At 43.8% G+C, this 21,449-nt stretch overlaps 1 protein-coding gene across 1 annotated transcript in view; it reads right to left on the bottom strand.

Annotated features, from left to right (window-relative positions):
* Window positions 1-388: 388 nt before the first annotated feature.
* Window positions 389-21,449, bottom strand: part of LOC123561025 (mucin-19-like) — a 33,445-nt gene continuing 12,384 nt past the window's right edge. The window contains exons 3-14 of the mRNA XM_053516773.1: window positions 16,780-18,739; window positions 16,190-16,530; window positions 15,679-15,854; window positions 14,739-15,016; window positions 12,209-14,583; window positions 11,477-12,116; window positions 10,824-11,176; window positions 8,467-10,759; window positions 7,740-8,317; window positions 6,821-7,411; window positions 1,719-2,282; window positions 389-1,605 (exon numbers count right to left, since the gene is read on the bottom strand). Coding sequence (XP_053372748.1) covers window positions 389-1,605; window positions 1,719-2,282; window positions 6,821-7,411; window positions 7,740-8,317; window positions 8,467-10,759; window positions 10,824-11,176; window positions 11,477-12,116; window positions 12,209-14,583; window positions 14,739-15,016; window positions 15,679-15,854; window positions 16,190-16,530; window positions 16,780-18,739 — 11,366 coding nt within the window. The remainder of the gene's footprint in view (window positions 1,606-1,718; window positions 2,283-6,820; window positions 7,412-7,739; window positions 8,318-8,466; window positions 10,760-10,823; window positions 11,177-11,476; window positions 12,117-12,208; window positions 14,584-14,738; window positions 15,017-15,678; window positions 15,855-16,189; window positions 16,531-16,779; window positions 18,740-21,449) is intronic.

Below are 21,449 nucleotides of genomic sequence, written 5' to 3'. Positions count from 1 at the left end.
GGTTGTGTTCAGTTGTGTACTGTAGTGGTGTTCCGTTGTAGTACTTGTAGTGGGTGTCTCCGTTGTAGTTTGTAGTGGGTCGTGTTGTACTTGTGTTGCTGCTCGTTGATAGTACTTGTAGTAGTAGCAGCTATTGTAGTATTTGTGGTTGGTGTTCAGTTGTAGTACTTGTAGTGGGTGTCTCCGTTTGTATTGTAGTGAGGTTCGTTGTAGTATTGTATTGGTGCCTCCGTTGTAGTACTTGTAGTAGTAGCAGCTATTGTAGTATTTGTGGTTGGTGCTTCAGTTGTAGTACTTGTAGTGGGTGTCTCCGTTGTAGTACTTGTAGTGAGTGTCTCCGTTGTAGTACTTGTAGTAGGAGCCTCGATTGTAGTATTGTGGTTGGTGCTTAGTTGTAGTACTTGTAGTGGTGTCTCCGTTGTAGTACTTGTAGTGGGTGTTCCATTGTAGTACTTGTAGTAGTAACAGCTATTGTAGTATTTGTGGTTGGTGCTTCTTGAAGTATTGTAGTGGTGTCGTTGTAGTCTTGTAGTTGGTGCTCCGTTGTAGTACTTGTAGTAGTAGCAGCTATTGTAGTATTTGTGGTTGGTGCTTCGTGAGTACTTGTAGTGGGTGTCTCCGTTGTAGTACTTGTAGTGGGTGTCTCCGTTGTAGTACTTGTAGTAGTAGCAGCTATTGTAGTATTTGTGGTTGGTGCTTCAGTTGAAGTACTTGTAGTGGGTGTCTCCGTTGTAGTACTTGTAGTTGGTGCCTCCGTTGTAGTACTTGTAGTAGTAGCAGCTATTGTAGTATTTGTGGTTGGTGCTTCAGTTGAAGTACTTGTAGTGGGTGTCTCCGTTGTAGTACTTGTAGTTGGTGCCTCCGTTGTAGTACTTGTAGTAGTAGCAGCTATTGTAGTATTTGTGGTTGGTGCTTCAGTTGAAGTACTTGTAGTGGGTGTCTCCGTTGTAGTACTTGTAGTGAGTGCCTCCGTTGTAGTACTTGTAGTAGTAGCAGCTATTGTAGTATTTGTGGTTGGTGCTTCAGTTGAAGTACTTGTAGTGGGTGTCTCCGTTGTAGTACTTGTAGTTGGTGCCTCCGTTGTAGTACTTGTAGTAGTAGCAACTATTGTAGTATTTGTGGTTGGTGCTTCAGTTGTAGTACTTGTAGTTGGTGCAGCACTTGTTGTACTTGTTGTTGGTGCTGCTGTGGTTGTACTTGTAGTTGGAGCACCGGTTGTGGAACTTGTGGTTGGAGCATCTATTGTCGTTGTGGTAGGTGCAGCACTTGTACTTGTGGTTGGTGCTGCTGTTGTTGTACTTGTGGTTAGAGCACCGGTTGTGGAACTTGTGGTTGGAGCATCTGTTGTCGTAGTTGTGGTTGGTGCAGTACTTGTGCTTGTGGTTGGTGCTGTTGTTGTTGTACTTGTGGTTGGAGCAACGCTTGTCGTACTTGTGGTTTGAGCAGGCGTTGTAGTACTTGTGGTTGGTGCTGCGGTTGTTGTACTTGTGGTAGGTGCAGCACTTGTTGTACTTGTTGTTGGTGCTGCTGTTGTTGTATTTGTGGTTGGAGCAGCGGTTGTGGTACTTGTAGTTGGTGCAGCACTTGTTGTACTTGTGGTTGGTTCTGTTGTTGTTGTACTTGTGGTTGGAGCAGTGTTTGTGGTACTTGTAGTTGGTGCAGCACTTGTTGTTGTACTTGTGGTTGGTGCACTTGTGTACTTGTGGTTGGTGCAGCACTTGTTGTACTTGTGGTTGTTGCAGCACTTGTTGTACTTGTGGTTGGTGCTGCTGTTATTGTACTTGTGGTTGGAGCAGCGGTAGTCGTACTTGTGGTTGGTGCAGCACTTGTTGTACTTGTGGTTGGTACTGCTGTTGTACTTGTGGTGGTTGGTGCAGCAGTTGTAGTACTTGTTGTTGGAGCAGCGGTTGTCGTACTTGTAGTTGGTGCAGCACTTGTTGTACTTGTGGTTGGTTCTGCTGTTGTTGTACTTGTGGTTGGTGCAGCACTTGTTGTACTTGTGGTTGGAGCAGCGGTTGTCGTACTTGTGGTTGGTGCAACACTTGTTGTACTTGTGGTTGGTTCTGCTGTTGTTGTACTTGTGGTCGGAGCAGCGGTTGTCGTACTTGTGTTTGGTGCAGCACTTGTTGTACTTGTGGTTGGTTCTGCTGTTGTTGTACTTGTGGTCGGAGCAGCGGTTGTCGTACTTGTGGTTGGTGCAGCACTTGTTGTACTTGTGGTTGGAGTAGTGGTTGTCGTACTTGTGGTTGGTGCAGCACTTGTTGTACTTGTGGTTGGAGCAGCTGTAGAAAAAAATATGGTTAAACAGAGAACAATTGAACCAACAATCCTGAGATTGGTAACTGAACGGTTTTCCGCACATTCGAGATGATGATTTTAAGAAATGTATATTCTTTGTTTTTCAATAGTTATATCGTTATCTAGGTTTGGACACCGAAAATTAAATTATGGAAAGATGCGACATATTCATGAGTGCCAGTCAATACTTACGGACACTACTCAAACCATGGGTCAGTCAATAGTTACGGACACTAATGAAACCATGGGCCAATATAATAGGGTTATTATAATATCAGCTTGATCTGAGATGTTGTATTTGGCTCGAATGGATTTTGTCAGGACGGATCACACGAGGCACAAGCGATGAGTGTAATTCAACCTGACTCAAATCCACGAGAGTCGAATACAAAATCCCAGATCTAACTACTGTTATAACGACCCGTTTATTATATACTTCTGTCTTTTTGTTTGTTGTTTTGTTATCAAACGAAATATTAAATGTTTATCAATGTTAATTCAACCGGGAGTAGCTTTTTGTGTGCACTATTCATTGCACTATGTTATGGTGGGTTACTGTGAAATCATTAATGTTTGTGGGGGACTAATTTTCGTGGATTTCTTGGTTGAACCAATCCACGAAATTTAATCCTAACGAAAATGAAAAATTCCCATTCATTTTATGTTCAAAAATTGAAATCCACGAATTTATATCCCCAAGAAATTGCCGTTTTGACCATAACCACGAAATTTCATGCCAACGAAATTAAATGATTTCACAGTATGTGTATATTAAATGAAAATAGTCCGGCAACATACAGTTAATACAAAAGATACAATACGGATTTTCTTTCTGCCTGTTCGTATTTAATAGTGAAATACAAGCAGTTTTTTGAAAGAATTGATATAGGTATATAATAAACTTGTTTGTTTTATTTTTACTTGCATACTTACCGTCTGAGCTACAAAACGCTTCAATCAGTTTACGCAGTTTTAACAATTATATTCATGTTATACATATGTATTGCATTTACTTATATAACAAAACCACCTTATTGCCAGGAATATTCTATATTTCAACGCTTAGCCCCATACTTTGAGGAAAGAAATCAGACAACCCCAAATCAAAGAAAGAAAAGGTTGTTTTCATGAAATTTGAACAGCAGAGAAGATATGACATTGTATATTACACTACATTTTAACAATTGTCAATTAAGGTAGTAGAGGTGTAATAAAGTACCTCCTTTTTGAAGAGTATTCAATTCCTACCATAAACCCACTTTTACTGCAATTCTCAGGGGGGCGTAGATTCAAGCCCAACTGGGACCAAATTTTTTTTCTCTTATTTTCCATTTTTCCTAGTAAGTTTTTACTTCTTTCAAGACTTATGATTGATTTATTGTACAAAAATGGGAAATAAATTGATAAGCGATTTCTTTCTGTTCAAAGTGAATTTACTACTTAAACAGAAGAGGTATATTCATTCAAAGATCTTCCATAGGGAAGTAGATATGATAATTCATGTTAAAAATCACTCTTTATTGAATTTTCGGCCACCTGGCCTTTATCAAAACATGAAAAGTCATTGATACAGCTATGTAACATCCATTTTATCCATTGAGACAAAACAAGTATTATAAAATGGATGTTACATAGCTGTATCAATGAAAAAAAATGGCTTTCTATAATAGTGTCAGTTTAGATTTATGTAGTAACAATGGCTCAATTGCATGAAAATACCAAGTCAAGTTTCAGCTTGATGAAATAATTTTTATGGTTTTATGGAATTTTCAGTAACACGTGGCACTGCAGCAATTTCTCTCAATAATAGATTTCGTGTCATACCTTTTAACCATTTCTCCTAGTTGGGGATGATTTTTGCCCTATTCCTCTATTATATACTCAAATTTGCAAGCAAATAACATATAGATACTGTTACATGCAAATATACTTACAACTTGCGTAATATTTTTCTCTCTATATATGTGCATTTTTTGGAAAAAAAATACACCCAAAACAGTGAAAATGTATTTTTCTATTTTTTACAATTTTTGCAAATGTTCATTGCCTATCAAAATCTTACCAAATACCGATATCTGGACAAATCTCAGTTTTGGCCAATGTTGTTGTTATAAGGTATACAGTAGTAAATAAATTAGCTATGGGGGTTGTAACACATAGCCAGACCCATTTTAAAAGTGTTACTAGCCTTATGTTCTTAAATGACCTATAAACCACCAAAAAAAAAAAAAAAAAAAAAAAAAACACACACACACACAAGAGAAGTAGTGGTCATGTAATTCTATGAAAGATTTTTGTCTGACAGGTCAACACTATGGAAAAACTTTCAACCTGACAGCTGAAAAATGTGGGTATGAACACGTGTGTAATAAGGTTTGTTTACATTTCTATCAATACAAAGCATCTCCTTGAAAATGCTACCAAAGTGTCAACTATATGTCCACAAAGAAATGAAAACATGAACTGCCTTGAATAAAACATGAAAATGCTACTTTAACTGGAAGCCATTTATCCGCTGCTTAATTACCTATTTAGTACTATTGTACCTTTTATTTCTTTACAAATGGCATTCTTTTTTAAAGGGAGATAAAACTTTTTGAGAATATTTTAAGTATCCAGTTGTACGGGACAGTACGGTAGAACATGTAACCGTTTACGGACATGTAGATTGTTGGTAGAGATGTTGTTTTTTTTATCAAATATTTGAGCTGTGTTTTGATGATACACTCCAAGACCTTAAAAAGCAGTCACGTCTAGGTACAAAGCGCTTGACGAGTTGCAACTATACCCGCTATGCGCACCTGTAAAACGGATGAGCTCTAGTAGGTCGATTTTTAGTTGATCAATCCAAACTTTGAAAGAAGTATAAAATACATTTATTTTATCATAGCTCTTTGATCAATCTGAGTCTGTTGTTATTTTGAATGATGCGTGCTTTCAAACGATCTTTTCATACATTGATAACTTATGTACGGTGTTCCCTTTTTCTCTATTTTAGTGTGTACCTTCAACCTTTGGGTTTTTCGCCTTCATCAACTTAGTCAAGTTCGACTCTCATCAGTGTAGTTTTGACATTCATTATCGTAATTACGGCTTTTATCATTATTGTTTCGACATTCACTATCGTAATTTCAGCATCGTAATTACGGCTTTTATCGTCAGTGTTTCGACTTTCAGTATCGTTATTACGGCTTTCGACCTTCACTATCGTAATTACGGCTTTCATCATTGTTTCTAGTTCAGTACCGTAATTACGGCTTTTATCATCATTGTTTCGAAATTCAGTATCGTAATTACGGCTTTTATCATCATTGTTTCGACTTTCAGTATAATGATTACGGCTTTCGACATTCACTATCGTAATTACGGCTTTCATCATTGTTTCGACATTCAGTATCGTATATATAATTACACCTTTTATCATAATTGTTTCGACATTCAGTATCGTAATTACGGCTTTTATCATCAGTGTTTCGACTTTCAGTATCGTAATTACGGCTTTCGACTTTCAGTATCGTAATTACAGCTTTTATCATCATTGTTTCTGCATTCAGTATCGTAATTACGACTTCCATAAAACGGTCCTGCTTAGTAGCACGCACGCATGCATCGGCGTATTCTCAGTTGATTTCAATGTTAACTATTCTTTATTTCAGTAAACGTTATGCTATCCATATTCGGGTATTTAATTGAAGTTATCATCGACTGAAACCAACGCCAAGTTTAAAAAAACAAAAATAAAACTACATATTAATAAGCATATAAATTTAATATTCAACATGTGCTAATAACATGCATTTCGTAGGAAGGCGAAAGTCAAACTTAAAAAAGAACGATGATGAAAGTTAAATTACTACGTTAAAATGATGAAAGGCTTCAAAAATGCTAAGCCATGCACCCCCACCCTCTTCCACCCAACACAAACCGGTCCAAGTAATGACTAATTTTGCCGCTTTAGCCTATCTATTTAATATCTGTTCAGCATTTGTAGGATTTTCTTTGTATACATATATTGTTCAGCTTTTATTTGACAGATAAGTACTGACACTTTTTTAATCCGGAAGCGAATTCAAGTGCATGAGCACTTCAGTATCAAGTTAAGTTGGTAATTATAAACACATTGTATCAAATATAAAACTGCATATTAACCGAACACTACAACACTTTCAATAATAAACTGAATTAATTATATTAATTAAAATGAGTTACAAATGATGTGACGCAAGACATCACGAGTTGAATCCCACGTACATTTGATAGTGTTATTGTGTTATTAACGTTAAATTTGCAGCATAAAGAAGCGATGACGTAAGTAAGATGTTAAGTTGTATGCAGTCTAAGAGTTTTATGATTACTATTGGGTTAAACAAATTTCGATGTTGTGAACATATTTTCAGCAATATATACAGTTATGGAGAGGTTATCTAATTTGTTTACATTTTATAGTCTTAACACGACAATTAAATGATACATTAACATAAGCAAATTAGAAATTCTCATAAAACATTTCTAATCAATATACCTGTTGTAGTACTTGTGGTTGGAGCTGCCGTTGTAGTGCTTGTAGTTGGAGCAGCTGTTGTGGTACTTGTGGAAGGAGCAGCTGTTGTAGTGCTTGTTGTTGGAGCAGCTGTTGTAGTACTAGTGGTAGGAGCAGCCGTTGTAGTGCTTGTAGTTGGAGCAGCTGTTGTGGTACTTGTGGTAGGAGCAGCTGTTGTAGTACTTGTGGTAGGAGCAGCTGTTGTAGTGCTTGTAGTTGGAGCAGCTGTTGTAGTACTTGTGGTAGGAGCAGTCGTTGTAGTGCTTGTAGTTGGCGCACCTGTTGTGGTACTTGTAGTAGGAGCAGCTGTTGTGGTACTTGTAGTAGGGGCAGCTGTTGTAGTACTTGTGGTAGGAGCAGCTGTTGAAGTGCTTGTAGTTGGAGAAGCTGTTGTAGTACTAGTAGTAGGAGCAGTCGTTGTAGTGCTTGTAGTTGGCGCACCTGTTGTGGTACTTGTAGTAGGAGCAGCTGTTGTGGTACTTGTAGTAGGGGCAGCTGTTGTAGTACTTGTAGTAGGGGCAGCTGTTGTAGTACTTGTAGTAGGGGCAGCTGTTGTAGTACTTGTGGTTGGAGCTGCCGTTGTTGTACTTGTGGTAGGAGCAGCCGTTGTAGTGCTTGTAGTTGGCGTAGCTGTTGTGGTATTTGTGGTAGGAGCAGCTGTTGTAGTGCTTGTAGTTGGAGCAGCTGTTGTAGTACTTGTGGTAGGAGCAGTCGTTTGTAGTGCTTGTAGTTGGCGCACCTGTTGTGGTACTTGTAGTAGGAGCAGCTGTTGTGGTACTTGTAGTAGGGGCAGCTGTTGTAGTACTTGTGGTAGGAGCAGCTGTTGTAGTGCTTGTAGTTGGAGAAGCTGTTGTAGTACTAGTGGTAGGAGCAGCCGTTGTAGTGCTTGTAGTTGGCGCACCTGTTGTGGTACTTGTAGTAGGAGCAGCTGTTGTGGTACTTGTAGTAGGGGCAGCTGTTGTAGTACTAGTGGTAGGAGCAGCCGTTGTAGTGCTTGTAGTTGGAGCAGCTGTTGTAGTACTTGTGGTAGGAGCAGCTGTTGAAGAGCTTGTAGTTGGAGCTGCCGTTGTAGTACTTGTGGTTGGAGCTGCCGTTGTAGTGCTTGTAGTAGGAGCAGCTGTAGTAGTACTTGTAGTAGCGGCAGCTGTTGTAGTACTTGTGGTTGGAGCTGCCGTTGTTGTACTTGTGGTTGGAGCAGCTGTTGTAGTGCTTGTAGTTGGAGCAGCTGTTGTAGTACTAGTGGTAGGAGCAGCCGTTGTAGTGTTTGTAGTTGGAGCAGCTGTTGTGGTACTGGTGGTTGGTGCTGCTGTTGTAGTACTAGTGGTAGGAGCAGCCGTTGTAGTGCTTGTAGTTGGCGTAGCTGTTGTGGTACTTGTGGTAGGAGCAGCTGTTGTAGTGCTTGTAGTTGGAGCAACTGTTGTAGTACTTGTGGTAGAAGCAGTCGTTGTAGTGCTTGTAGTTGGCGCACCTGTTGTGGTACTTGTAGTAGGAGCAGCTGTTGTGGTACTTTAGTAGGGCGCTGTTGTAGTACTTTTTGGTAGGAGCAGCTTTTTAAAGTGCTTGTGTTGGGAAGCTGTTGTAGTACTAGTAGTAGGAGCAGTCGTTTTTAGTGCTTGTAGTTGGCGCACCTGTTGTGGTACTTGTAGTAGGAGCAGCTGTTGTGGTACTTGAAAGTAGGGGCAGCTGTTGTAGTATTTGTGGTAGGAGCAGCTGTTGTAGTACTTGTAGTAGGGGCAAGCTGTTGTAGTATTGTGGTTGGAGCTGCCATTGTTGTACTTGTGGTAGGAGCAGCTGTTGTAGTGCTTGTAGTTGGAGCAGCTGTTGTAGTACTTGTGGTTGGAGCTGCCGTTGTAGTGCTTGTAGTTGGAGCAGCTGTTGTGCTACTGGTGGTTGGTGCTGCCGTTGTAGTACTTGTGGTAGGAGCAGCTGTTGTAGTACTTGTGGTTGGAGCTGCCGTTGTAGTGCTTGTAGTTGGAGCAGCTGTTGTGGTACTTGTAGTAGGGGCAGCTGTTGTAGTACTTGTGGTTGGTGCTGCCGTTGTAGTACTTGTGGTAGGAGCAGCTGTTGTAGTACTTGTGGTTGGAGCTGCCGTTGTAGTGCTTGTAGTTGGAGCAGCTGTTGTGGTACTTGTAGTAGGGGCAGTTGTTGTAGTACTTGTGGTTGGAGCTGCCGTTGTAGTGCTTGTAGTTGGAGCAGCTGTTGTGGTACTTGTAGTAGGGGCAGCTGTTGTAGTACTTGTGGTAGGAGCAGCTGTTGTAGTGCTTGTAGTTGGATCTGCAATTGTAGTACTAGTGGTAGGAGCAGCCGTTGTAGTGCTTGTAGTTGGAGCAGCTGTTGTAGTACTAGTGGTAGGAGCAGCTGTTGTAGTGCTTGTAGTTGGAGCAGCTGTTGTGGTACTCGTAGTAGGGGCAGCTGTTGTAGTACTTGTGGTTGGAGCTGCCGTTGTAGTACTTGTGGTAGGAGCTGCCGTTGTAGTGTTTGTAGTTGGAGCAGCTGTTGTAGTACTAGTGGTTGGACCTGCCGTTGTAGTGCTTGTAGTAGGAGCAGCTGTTGTGGTACTTGTAGTTGGGGCAGCTGTTGTAGTACTCGTGGTTGAAGCTGTCGTTGTTGTACTTGTGGTAGGAGCAGCTGTTGTAGTGCTTGTAGTTGGAGCAGCTGTTGTAGTACTAGTGGTAGGAGCAGCTGTTGTAGTGCTTGTAGTTGGAGCAGCTGTTGTAGTACTTGTGGTAGGAGCAGCCGTTGTAGTGCTTGTAGTTGGAGGAGCTGTTGTGGTAGGAGCAGCTGTTGTAGTGCTTGTAGTTGGAGCAGCTCTTGTAGTACTTGTGGTAGGAGCAGCTGTTGTGGTACTTGTAGTAGGTTCAGCTGTTGTAGTACTTGTGGTTGGAGCTGCCGTTGTAGTGCTTGTAGTTGGAGCAGCTGTTGTGGTACTTGTAGTAGGGGCAGCTGTTGTAGTACTCGTGGTTGGAGCTGCCGTTGTTGTACTTGTGGTAGGAGCAGCTGTTGTAGTGCTTGTAGTTGGAGCAGCTGTTGTAGTACTAGTGGTAGGAGCAGCTGTTGTAGTGCTTGTAGTTGGAGCAGCTGTTGTAGTACTAGTAGTAGGAGCAGCCGTTGTAGTGCTTGTAGTTGGAGGAGTTGTTGTGGTACTTGTGGTAGGAGCAGCTGTTGTAGTGCTTGTAGTTGGAGCAGCTGTTGTAGTACTTGTGGTAGGAGCAGCTGTTGTGGTACTTGTAGTAGGGGCAGCTGTTGTAGTACTTGTGGTAGGAGCAGCTGTTGTAGTACTTGTGGTAGGAGCAGCTGTTGTGGTACTTGTAGTAGGGGCAGCTGTTGTAGTACTTGTGGTAGGAGCAGCTGTTGTGGTACTTGTAGTAGGGGCAGCTGTTGTAGTACTTGTAGTAGGAGCTGCCGTTGTAGTACTTGTAGTAGGAGCTGCCGTTGTAGTGCTTGTAGTTGGAGCAGCTGTTGTAGTACTTGTGGTTGGACCTGCCGTTGTAGTGCTTGTAGTAGGAGCTGCTGTTGGGGTACTTGTATTTAGGGGCAGCTTTTGTAGTACTCGTGGTTGGAGTTTGCCGTTTTTTTGTAACTTGTGGTAGGAGCAGCTGTTGTAGTGCTTGTGTTGGAGCAGATGTTGTAGTACTAGTGGTAGGAGCAGCCGTTGTAGTGCTTGTATTTGGGAGAGCTGTTGTGGTACTTGTGGTAGGAGAACTGTTGTAGTGCTTGGTAGTTGGAGCACCCTGTTTGTATTTACTTTGGTTGGAGCAGCTGTTGTGGTACTTGTGGTTGGTGCTGCTGTTGTAGTACTAGTGGTAGGAGCAGCCGTTGTAGTGCTTGTAGTTTGAGCAGCTGTTGTAGAAACTTGTGGTTGGAGCAGGGGTTGTGGTACTTGTGGTTGGTGCTGCTGTTGTAGTACTGTGGTGGGAGCAGCTGTTGTAGTGCTTGTAGTTGGAGCAGTGTTGTTGTACTTTTTGTAGGGGAGCTGTTTTTGTACTTGTGGTTGGAGCTGCGTTGTAGTGCTTGTGGTAGGGGGCAGCTGTTTGTAGTACTTGTGGTTGGAGCTGCCGTTTTGTGTGCTTTTTAGTTGGAGCAGCTGTTGTAGTACTTGTAGTAGGGGCAGCTGTTGTGGTACTTGTAGTAGGGGCAGCTGTTGTAGTACGTGTGGTTGGAGCTGCCGTTGTAGTACTTGTAGTAGGAGCAGCTGTTGAAGTGCTTTTAGTTGGAGAAGCTGTTGTAGTACTAGTAGTAGGAGCAGTCGTTGTAGTGCTTGTAGTTGGCGCACCTGTTGTGGTACTTGTAGTAGGAGCAGCTGTTGCAGTACTTGTGGTTGGAGCTGCCGTTGTAGTGCTTGTAGTTGGAGCTGCTGTTGTAGTACTTGTGGTAGGAGCAGCTGTTGTAGTGCTTGTGGTTGGAGCTGCCGTTGTAGTGCTTGTAGTTGGAGCAGCTGTTGTAGTGCTTGTGGTTGGAGCAGCCGTTGTAGTGCTTGTAGTTGGAGCAGCTGTTGTGGTACTGGTGGTTGGTGCTGCTGTTGTAGTACTAGTGGTAGGAGCAGCCGTAGTAGTGCTTGTAGTTGGAGCAGCTGTTGTGGTACTTGTGGTAGGAGCAGCTGTTGTAGTGCTTGTAGTTTGGGGGCAGCTGTTGTGGTACTTGGTGGTGGGGAGCAGCTGTTGTAGTGCTTGTAGTTTGGAGCAGTGTTGTAGTATTGTGGTAGGAGCAGCTGTTGAAGTGCTTTTTAGTTCGTGCTGCCGTTTGTTAGTGCTTGTAGTTGGAGCAGGTGTTGTAGTACTTGTTGTTGGAGCTTCCGTTGTAGTGCTTGTAGTAGGAGCAGCTGTTGTGATACTTGTAGTAGGGACAGCTATTGTAGTACTTGTGGTTGGTGCTGCCGTTGTAGTACTTGTGGTAGGAGCAGCTGTTGTAGTACTTGTGGTTGGAGCTGCCGTTGTAGTGCTTGTAGTTGGAGCAGCTGTTGTGGTACTTGTAGTAGGAGCAGCTCTTGTAGTACTTGTGGTTGGAGATGCCGTTGTAGTACTTGTGGTAGGAGGAGCTGTTGTGGTACTTGTGGTTGGAGCTGCCGTTGTAGTGCTTGTAGTTGGAGCAGCTGTTGTGGTACTTGTAGTAGGAGCAGCTGTTGTAGTACTTGTGGTTGGAGCTGCCGTTGTAGTACTTGTGGTAGGAGCAGCTGTTGTGGTACTTGTGGTAGGAGCTGCCGTTGTAGTACTTGTGGTTGGAGCTGCCGTTGTAGTGCTTGTAGTTGGAGCAGCTGTTGTGGTACTTGTAGTAGGAGCAGCTGTTGTAGTACTTGTGGTTGGAGCTGCCGTTGTAGTGCTTGTAGTTGGAGCAGCTGTGTGGCTACTGGTGTTGTTGCTTGCCGTTGTGTACTTGTGGTAGGAGCAGCTGTTGTAGTACTTGTTGTTGGAGCGGTCGTTGTAGTGCTTGTAGTTGGAGCAGCTGTTGTGGTACTTGTAGTAGGGGCAGCTGTTGTAGTACTTGTGGTTGGTGCTGCCGTTGTAGTACTTGTGGTAGGAGCAGCTGTTGTAGTACTTGTGGTTGGAGCTGCCGTTGTAGTGCTTGTAGTTGGAGCAGCTGTTGTGGTACTTGTAGTAGGAGCAGCTGTTGTAGTACTTGTGGTTGGAGCTGCCGTTGTAGTGCTTGTAGTTGGAGCAGCTGTTGTGGTACTTGTAGTAGGGGCAGCTGTTGTAGTACTTGTGATAGGAGCATGTGTTGTAGTGCTTGTAGTTGGATCTGCCATTGTAGTACTAGTGGTAGGAGCAGCCGTTGTAGTGCTTGTAGTTGGAGCAGCTGTTGTAGTACTAGTGGTAGGAGCAGCTGTTGTAGTGCTTGTAATTGGAGCAGCTGTTGTGGTACTTGTAGTAGGGGCAGCTGTTGTAGTACTTGTGGTTGGAACTGCCGTTGTAGTATTTGTGGTAGGAGTTGCCGTTGTAGTGCTTGCAGTTGGAGCTGCTGTTGTAGTACTTGTGATTGGACTTGCCGTTGTATTGCTTGTAGTAGGAGCAGCTGTTGTGGTACTTGTGGTAGGGGCAGCTGTTTTAGTACTCGTGGTTGGAGCTCCCGTTGTTGTACTTGTGGTAGGAGCAGCTGTTGTAGTGCTTGTAGTTGGAGCAGCTGTTGTAGTACTAGTGGTAGGAGCAGCCGTTGTAGTGCTTGTAGTTGGAGCAGCTGTTGTGGTACTTGTGGTAGGAGCAGCTGTTGTAGTGCTTGTAGTTGGAGCAGCTGTTGTAGTACTTGTGGTAGGAGCAGCTGTTGTGGTACTTGTAGTAGGGGCAGCTGTTGTAGTACTTGTGGTTGGAGCTGCCGTTGTAGTACTTGTGATAGGAGCTGCCGTTGTAGTGCTTCTAGTTGGAGCAGCTGTTGTAGTACTTGTGGTTGGACCTGCCGTTGTAGTGCTTGTAGTAGGAGCAGCTGTTGTGGTACTTGTAGTAGGGGCAGCTGTTGTAGTACTCGTGGTTGGAGCTGCGTTGTTGTACTTGTGGTAGAGGCAGTGTTGTAGTGCTTGTAGTTGGGCAGCTGTTGTGTACTTGTGGTAGGGCAGCGTTGTAGTGTTGTAGTTGGAGGGGCTGTTGTGGTATTTTGTGGTAGGGCAGCTGTTGTAGTGTTTGTAGTTGGAGCAGCTTTTTGTAGTACTTGTGGTTGGAGCAGCTGTTGTGGTACTGGTGGTTGGTGCTGCTGTTGTAGTACTAGTGGTAGGAGCAGCCGTTGTAGTGCTTGTAGTTGGAGCAGCTGTTGTTGTACTTGTAGTAGGGGCAGCTGTTGTAGTACTTGTGGTTGGAGCTGCCGTTGTAGTGCTTGTGGTAGGGGCAGCTGTTGTAGTACTTGTAGTTGGAGCAGCTGTTGTAGTACTTGTGGTTGGAGCAGCTGTTGTGGTACTGGTGGTTGGTGCTGCTGTTGTAGTACTAGTGGTAGGAGCAGCCGTTGTAGTGCTTGTAGTTGGAGCAGCTGTTGTTGTACTTGTAGTTGGAGCAGCTGTTGTAGTACTTGTGGTTGGAGCTGCCGTTGTAGTGCTTGTGGTAGGGGCAGCTGTTGTAGTACTTGTGGTTGGAGCTGCCGTTGAAGTACTTGTGGTAGGAGCAGCTGTTGTAGTACTTGTGGTTGGAGCTGCCGTTGTAGTGCTTGTAGTTGGAGCAGCTGTTGTAGTACTTGTAGTAGGAGCAGCTGTTGTAGTACTTGTAGTAGGGGCAGCTGTTGTAGTACTTGTGGTTGGAGCTGCCGTTGTAGTACTTGTGGTAGGAGCAGCTGTTGAAGTGCTTGTAGTTGGAGAAGCTGTTGTAGTACTAGTAGTAGGAGCAGTCGTTGTAGTGCTTGTAGTTGGCGCACCTGTTGTGGTACTTGTAGTAGGAGCAGCTGTTGTAGTACTTGTGGTTGGAGCTGCCGTTGTAGTGCTTGTAGTTGGAGCTGCTGTTGTAGTACTTGTGGTAGGAGCAGCTGTTGTAGTGCTTGTGGTTGGAGCTGCCGTTGTAGTGCTTGTAGTTGGAGCAGCTGTTGTAGTGCTTGTGGTTCGGGCTGCCGTTGTAGTGCTTGTAGTTGGAGCAGCTGTTGTGGTACTGGTGGTTGGTGCTGCTGTTGTAGTACTAGTGGTAGGAGCAGCCGTAGTAGTGCTTGTAGTTGGAGCAGCTGTTGTGGTACTTGTGGTAGGAGCAGCTGTTGTAGTGCTTGTAGTTGGAGCAGCTGTTGTTGTACTTGTAGTAGGGGCAGCTGTTGTAGTACTTGTGGTTGGAGCTGCTGTTGTAGTACTTGTAGTAGGGGCAGCTGTTGTAGTACTTGTAGTAGGGGCAGCTGTTGTAGTACTTGTGGTTTGGAGAAAGCTGTTGTGGTATGGTGGTTGTGTGCGTGTAGTACTAGTGGTAGGAGCAGCCGTTGTAGTCCTTGTAGTTGGAGCAGCGTTTTTTGGTACTTGTAGTAGGGGCAGTGTTGTAGTACTTGTGGTTGGAGCTGCCGTTGTAGTGCTTGTGGTAGGGCAGCTGTTGTAGTACTTGTAGTAGGAGCAGCTGTGTAGTACTTGTGGTTGGAGCAGCTTTTGGGTACTGGGGGTTTGGGCTGCTGTTGTAGTACTGGTGGTGGAGCAGCCGTTGTAATGCTTGTAGTTGGAGCAGCTGTTGTTGTATTGTAGTAGGGCAGCTGTTGTAGTACTTGTGGTTGGAGCTGCCGTTGTAGTGCTTGTGGTTGGAGCAGCTGTTGTAGTACTTGTGGTTGGAGCTGCCGTTGTAGTACTTGTGGTAGGAGCAGCTGTTGTAGTACTTGTGGTTGGAGCTGCCGTTGTAGTGCTTGTAGTTGGAGCAGCTGTTGTAGTACTTGTAGTAGGAGCAGCTGTTGTGGTACTTGTAGTAGGGGCAGCTGTTGTAGTACTTGTGGTTGGAGCTGCCGTTGTAGTACTTTTTGGGTAGGAGCACGGGTTGAAGTGCTTGTAGTTGGAGAAGCTTTTTGTGTACTAGTGTAGGAGCGTCGTTGTAGTGCTTGTATTTTGGCGAAACCGTTGTGGTATTTGTAGTAGGAGCAGGGGTTGTAGTACTTGTGGTTGGAGCTGCCGTTGTAGTGCTTGTAGTTGGAGCTGCGTTGTAGTACTTGTGGTAGGAGCAGCTGTTGTAGTGCTTGTGGTTGGAGCTGCCGTTGTAGTGCTTGTAGTTGGAGCAGCTGTTGTAGTGCTTGTGGTTGGAGCTGCCGTTGTAGTGCTTGTAGTTTGAGCAGCTGTTGGGGTTACTGGTGGTTGGTGCTGTGTTGTAGTACTAGTGGTAGGAGCAGCCGTAGTAGTGTTTGTAGTTGGAGCAGCTGTTGTGGTACTTGGGGTTTAGGAGCAGCTGTTGTTAGTGTTGTATTTGGGAGCGCTGTTGTGGTACTTGTGGTAGGGGGCAGCTGTTGAGTGTTGTAGTTGGAGCAGCTGTTGTAGTACTTGTGGTAGGAGCAGCTGTTGAAGTGCTTGTAGTTCGTGCTGCCGTTGTAGTGCTTGTAGTTGGAGCAGGTGTTGTAGTACTTGTTGTTGGAGCTTCCGTTGTAGTGCTTGTAGTAGGAGCAGCTGTTGTGGTACTTGTAGTAGGGACAGCTGTTGTAGTACTTGTGGTTGATGCTGCCGTTGTAGTACTTGTGGTAGGAGCAGCTGTTGTAGTACTTGTGGTTGGAGCTGCCGTTGTAGTGCTTGTAGTTGGAGCAGCTGTTGTGGTACTTGTAGTAGGAGCAGCTGTTGTAGTACTTGTGGTTGGAGCTGCCGTTGTAGTACTTGTGGTAGGAGCAGCTGTTGTGGTACTTGTGGTTGGAACTGCCGTTGTAGTGCTTGTAGTTGGAGCAGCTGCTGTGGTACTTGTAGTAGGAGCAGCTGTTGTAGTACTTGTGGTTGGAGCTGCGTTGTAGTACTTGTGGTAGGAGCAGCTGTTGTTGGTACTTGTGGTAGGAGCTCCCGTTGTAGTATTTTGTGGTTGGAGCTGCCGTTTGTAGTGCTTGTAGTTGGGAGCAGTTTTTGTGGTCTTGTAGTAGGAGCAGCTGTTGTAGTATTGGGGTTGGAGCTGCGTTGTAGTGCTTGTAGTTGGAGCAGCTGTTGTGCTACTGGTGGTTGGTGCTGCCGTTGTGGGTACTTGTGGTAGGAGCAGCTGTTGCGTCGTTTGTTTTTGGAGCTGCCGTTGTAGTGTTTTGTAGTTGGAGCAGTGTTGTTGGTACTTGTTGTAGTTGGGGCAGCTGTTTTTAGTATTGGGTTGGTGCTGCCGTTGTAGTACTTGTGTAGTGCAGCTGTTGTAGTACTTGTGGTTGGAGCTGCGTTGTAGTGCTTGTAGTTGGAGCAGCTGTTTGGTACTTGTAGTAGAGGGTGTTGAGTATTTTGTGGTTGGAGTGCCGTTGTAGTGGTTGTGTTGGAGCAGCTTTTTGTGGTACTTGTAGTAGGGGCGTTGTTGTAGTACTTGTGTTAGGGCATTTTGTTGTAGTGCTTTGTAGTTGGATCTGCCTTGTATTACTAGTGGTAGGGCAGCGTTGTAGTGCTTGTAGTTGAAGCAGCTGTTTTGTGTACTGTGGTAGGAGCAGCTGTTGTGGGTGTTGTAGTTGGAGCAGCTGTGTGGTACTTGTAGTAGGGGGCAGCTGTTGTGTACTTGTGGTTGGAGCTGCGTTGTAGTTTTGGGGTAGGAGTTGGTTTAGTGCTTGTGTTGGAGCTGCTGTTGTTTTTATTGTGATTGGATTGCGTTGTATGCTTGTAGTAGGGCAGCTGTTGTGGTACTTGTGGTAGGGGCAGCTGTTTTAGTATCGGGGTTTGGAGCTCCCGTTGTTGTACTTGTGGTAGGGCAGCTGTTTGTGTTTTGTAGTTGGGCAGCTGTTTTTGTATAGTGTTTGGGAGAGCGTTGTTGTGCTTGTAGTTGAGGGTTTGTTGTGGTATTGTGTTAGGAGAGCTGTTGTAGTGCTTGTAGTTGGAGCAGTGTTTGTAGTCTTGTGGTAGGGCAGTGTTGTGGTATTGTAGTAGGGGCAGCTGTTTTTTTGTACTTGTGGGTTGGAGCTGCGTTTTAGTACTTGTGGTAGGAGCGGGCGTTGTAGTGTTTGTTGTTGGAGGTTTTGTGTACTTGTGGTTGGACCTGCCGTTTGTAGTGCTTGTAGTAGGAGCAGCTGTTGTGGTACTTGTAGTAGGGGCAGCTGTTGTAGTACTCGTGGTTGGAGCTGCCGTTGTTGTACTTGTGGTAGGAGCAGCTGTTGTAGTGCTTGTAGTTGGAGCAGCTGTTGTAGTACTAGTGGTAGGAGCAGCCGTTGTAGTGCTTGTAGTTGGAGGAGCTGTTGTGGTACTTGTGGTAGGAGCAGCTGTTGTAGTGCTTGTAGTTGGAGCAGCTGTTGTAGTACTTGTGGTTGGAGCAGCTGTTGTGGTACTGGTGGTTGGTGCTGCTGCTGTAGTACTATTGGTAGGAGCAGCCGTTGTAGTGCTTGTAGTTGGAGCAGCTGTTGTTGTACTTGTAGTAGGGGCAGCTGTTGTAGTACTTGTGGTTGGAGCTGCCGTTGTAGTGCTTGTGGTTGGAGCAGCTGTTGTAGTACTTGTGGTTGGAGCTGCCGTTGTAGTACTTGTGGTAGGAGCAGCTGTTGTAGTACTTGTGGTTGGAGCTGCCGTTGTAGTGCTTGTAGTTGGAGGAGCTGTTGTTGTACTTGTGGTAGGAGCAGCTATTGTAGTGCTTGTAGTAGGGGCAGCTGTTGTAGTGCTTGTAGTTGGAGCAGCTGTTGTAGTACTTGTGGTAGGAGCAGCTGTTGTAGTGCTTGTGGTTGGCGCAGCTGTTGTGGTACTTGTAGTAGGAGCAGCTGTTGTAGTACTTGTGGTTGGAGCGGCCGTTGTAGTGCTTGTGGTAGGGGCAGCTGTTGTAGTACTTGTTGTTGGAGCTGCCGTTGTAGTACTTGTGGTAGGAGCAGCTGTTGTAGTACTTGTGGTTGGAGCTGCCGTTGTAGTGCTTGTAGTTGGAGCAGCTGTTGTGGTACTTGTAGTAGGAGCAGCTGTTGTAGTACTTGTGGTTGGAGCTGCCGTTGTAGTACTTGTGGTAGGAGCAGCTGTTGTAGTGCTTGTAGTTGGAGAAACTGTTGTAGTACTAGTAGTAGGAGCAGTCGTTGTAGTGCTTGTAGTTGGCGCACCTGTTGTGGTACTTGTGGTAGGAGCAGCTGTTGTAGTGCTTGTAGTTGGAGCAGCTGTTGTGGTACTTGTGGTAGGAGCAGCTGTTGTAGTGCTTGTAGTTGGAGGAGCTGTTGTGGTACTTGTAGTAAGAGCAGCTGTTGTAGTACTTGTGGTTGAAGCTGCCGTTGTAGTACTTGTAGTAGGAGCAGCTGTAGTAGTGCTTGTAGTTGGAGTAGCTGTTGTGGTACTTGTGGTAGGAGATGCTGTTGTAGTGCTTGTTGTAGGAGCTGCCGTTGTATTGCTTGTAGTTGGAGCAGCTGTTGTAGTACTTGTTGCTGAAGAAGCTGTAATTCAAGATATTTAATTAATTTTCTTTAAAATCTTTTATGCCAATTTCCTTGGTAGAAATATGAATAAGAAATACTTTCTTACCGACAAAATGTTTTCTTGGAAAAAAGTTAAATATGCAATATTGATTTGTCTCTCGGTCTGTATTTTAATGTTGGTTTAAATAAAAAATTTATCTTCAGTACAATGATGTTAACAAAATAAGTACTTTATACGTATTACTAATCCCTATAGGTAAGACATAATAATTTTTAGGTATGACTTACTAACTCCTACGTGGGGCAAGGTAATAAATACTACGTAAAACTTATTAGCCCCCCACGTGGGAGACAACAAGTGACCGCTAATGAGATCCGATTGAAAGTGTTCACACACTTGTTCGCTGTGATGATCTGACATACTATGTACAGGTTCCATAACTTGTTTTATTTTTGCAAAACGTTATGCCTCTTACTCGTTTATTTATTTTTTTTTTTGTATGTAAGCTGACATCTCAGTAACGATTAGTGAGATTGGGTTGGAGCTTCACACACGTAGCACTCACTATGTTATACGTAGGCGTTGGAAAGTCGTGTGCAGAATGATTTTTTAAAGTCTCAACTGCGATTGTCTCCCTTAGCGCCCTAAATACCCCGTGATCATGAAAGTCACATGACCGTTGAAAAAAAATTCAGGTTTTTGTTGTTGTTTTTTATGACAGTTTGTTTTTATCAACCTTAAATCAATAAGATATATTAGAAAGAATTTCAATAACTAAAATCTTATATCTAGCCATTGTTACGTAGAGATACAACTTTTAGGTTAAATAGATACGTTTTAAGTAGTTATAGTTACATTATTTTTTTTTTGTTTTAACGAGGTATTGACAATCTTGCCTCTCTGGCAGCTTAATGGATTATCACGAAGAGCCAAGTCACTAACTAAACGTCCGGTCGAAAACTCTCCTTTGCAAAGCTAAACAAGAGGGCCATGATGGCCCTGTATCGCTCCCCTGAGTAGAGTTGCTTGTTTGAACAAATTTAAAAAGCAAAAAAAAAAATATAGGAGAGTGTGTCAAGGTAAAGATTTTGCCAGATTACTTTTGAAATCTGTAAAAATATATTACAGGTGGTCCAATTCTTTTTGCTGTAGCTTAAAAACAAGAAAGTAGGTCAGTAGGTCACATTGATGGTCACTGAAAGTCAGTTTAGAAGTTGGCATGCAAAACTGTACATGTCATCCAATGTTCAAGGTTGTAACTTAAATACAAGAAAATAGGTCAGTAGGTTACATTGATGGTCACTGAAAGTCAGTTTTAAGATCGGTGTGCAAAATTGTACATGTCATCCAAGTATCAAGGTTGTATCTTGAAACAATAATGTAGGTCAGTAGGTCATATTCATGGTCACTGAAAGTCAGTTTTAAGATTGGCGTGCAAAACTGTACAAATTTCAAAGTTGTATCTTAAAAAAACGAGAAAGTAGGGCCAAAAAATAGCAAATTTTGGCCCTTAAAGGGGCCATACTCTGTAACCCATGGTGGGATTTGGCCAGTTTTCGAAAGGAACCGAGATATTATAGCAGTACAAGTTGTGTGCACGTTTGATTAAAGTTGATTGCAAAATGTGGTCTCTATCGTGTTCACATGCCAAAAAATAGCAAATTTTGGCTCTTTAAGGGGCCATAACTCTAGAACCCATGATGGGATCTGACCAGCTTTCTACAGGAACCGAGATATTATACCAATACAGGTTGTTTGCAAGTTTGATTAAAGCTGATTGCAAAATATGGTCTCTATCGTGTTCACAAGCCAAAAAGCCAATTTTGGCCTTTTGAGGGGCCATATCTCTGGAACCTATAATGGGATCTGGCCAGTTTTCGAAAGGAACCGAGATATTATGGCAATACAAGTTGTGTGCAAGTTTGATTAAAATTGATTGTAAAATGTGGTATCGTGTTCACAAGAAATTGTTGACGGACGAAGGGCGATCACAAAAGAGAGCTTAAAGGTAGATTTTCCGGAAGCACAGAGCACCCAAACAGAGCCATAGAGCCATGCATCGCAAAGTAGGCCCACAACAAAAAGAAACTGTGACGGAAAAATATTGTAGACGGGTTGCTTCAAAAATCCACCAATAATAACATAATAAATATATGCAAAATACAGAAAAATAAGGGTGGTCTGGTAATTGGTAGATAAAAGAGTCGGATATGGGGGGAAGGCGGAGCAAGGATGAATATTCAACAGGGAAAGCCACGTTTCTTAAACGTAGCATTCCTACAACGTCGTAGACACACACGTACAAAACACACACGCACGCAGGCACGCGCACACACGCGCGCGCGCGCACACACAGCATACACAGATAAACAAACAGAAAAGTAAGAAAAAACAATGTGGAGTACCGCCCCACAACAAACACGCACAAAATCACATACAGCAGGAAAATCAACAGTATGGCACCGCCTTAGGACGACCGGCGGTCAAAATTATGGTGGGCACGATAACTAACTCTTGGTAAAAGAAAAAAGGTAGCAAATGCAAGGGAGCATAAATGCAAGGGAAAGGGAAGGGATGGGGGCAACGGGGGTAATGGGGGTAGTGAGGAGAAAAGTGAAAGAAACGCTAACAACAAACAAGACAAACTACACGACACAAAGTACGAGACGGACTGAAAACAAGGTGAAAACAGGGGCACCGCCTTGGAACGGTCTTACATTGTTCGGT

The sequence above is a fragment of the Mercenaria mercenaria genome, chromosome 10 (assembly GCF_021730395.1).
Source record: "Mercenaria mercenaria strain notata chromosome 10, MADL_Memer_1, whole genome shotgun sequence".
In the NCBI taxonomy this organism is placed as follows: domain Eukaryota; kingdom Metazoa; phylum Mollusca; class Bivalvia; order Venerida; family Veneridae; genus Mercenaria; species Mercenaria mercenaria.
This window is presented reverse-complemented; position numbering and strand designations above follow the sequence as displayed.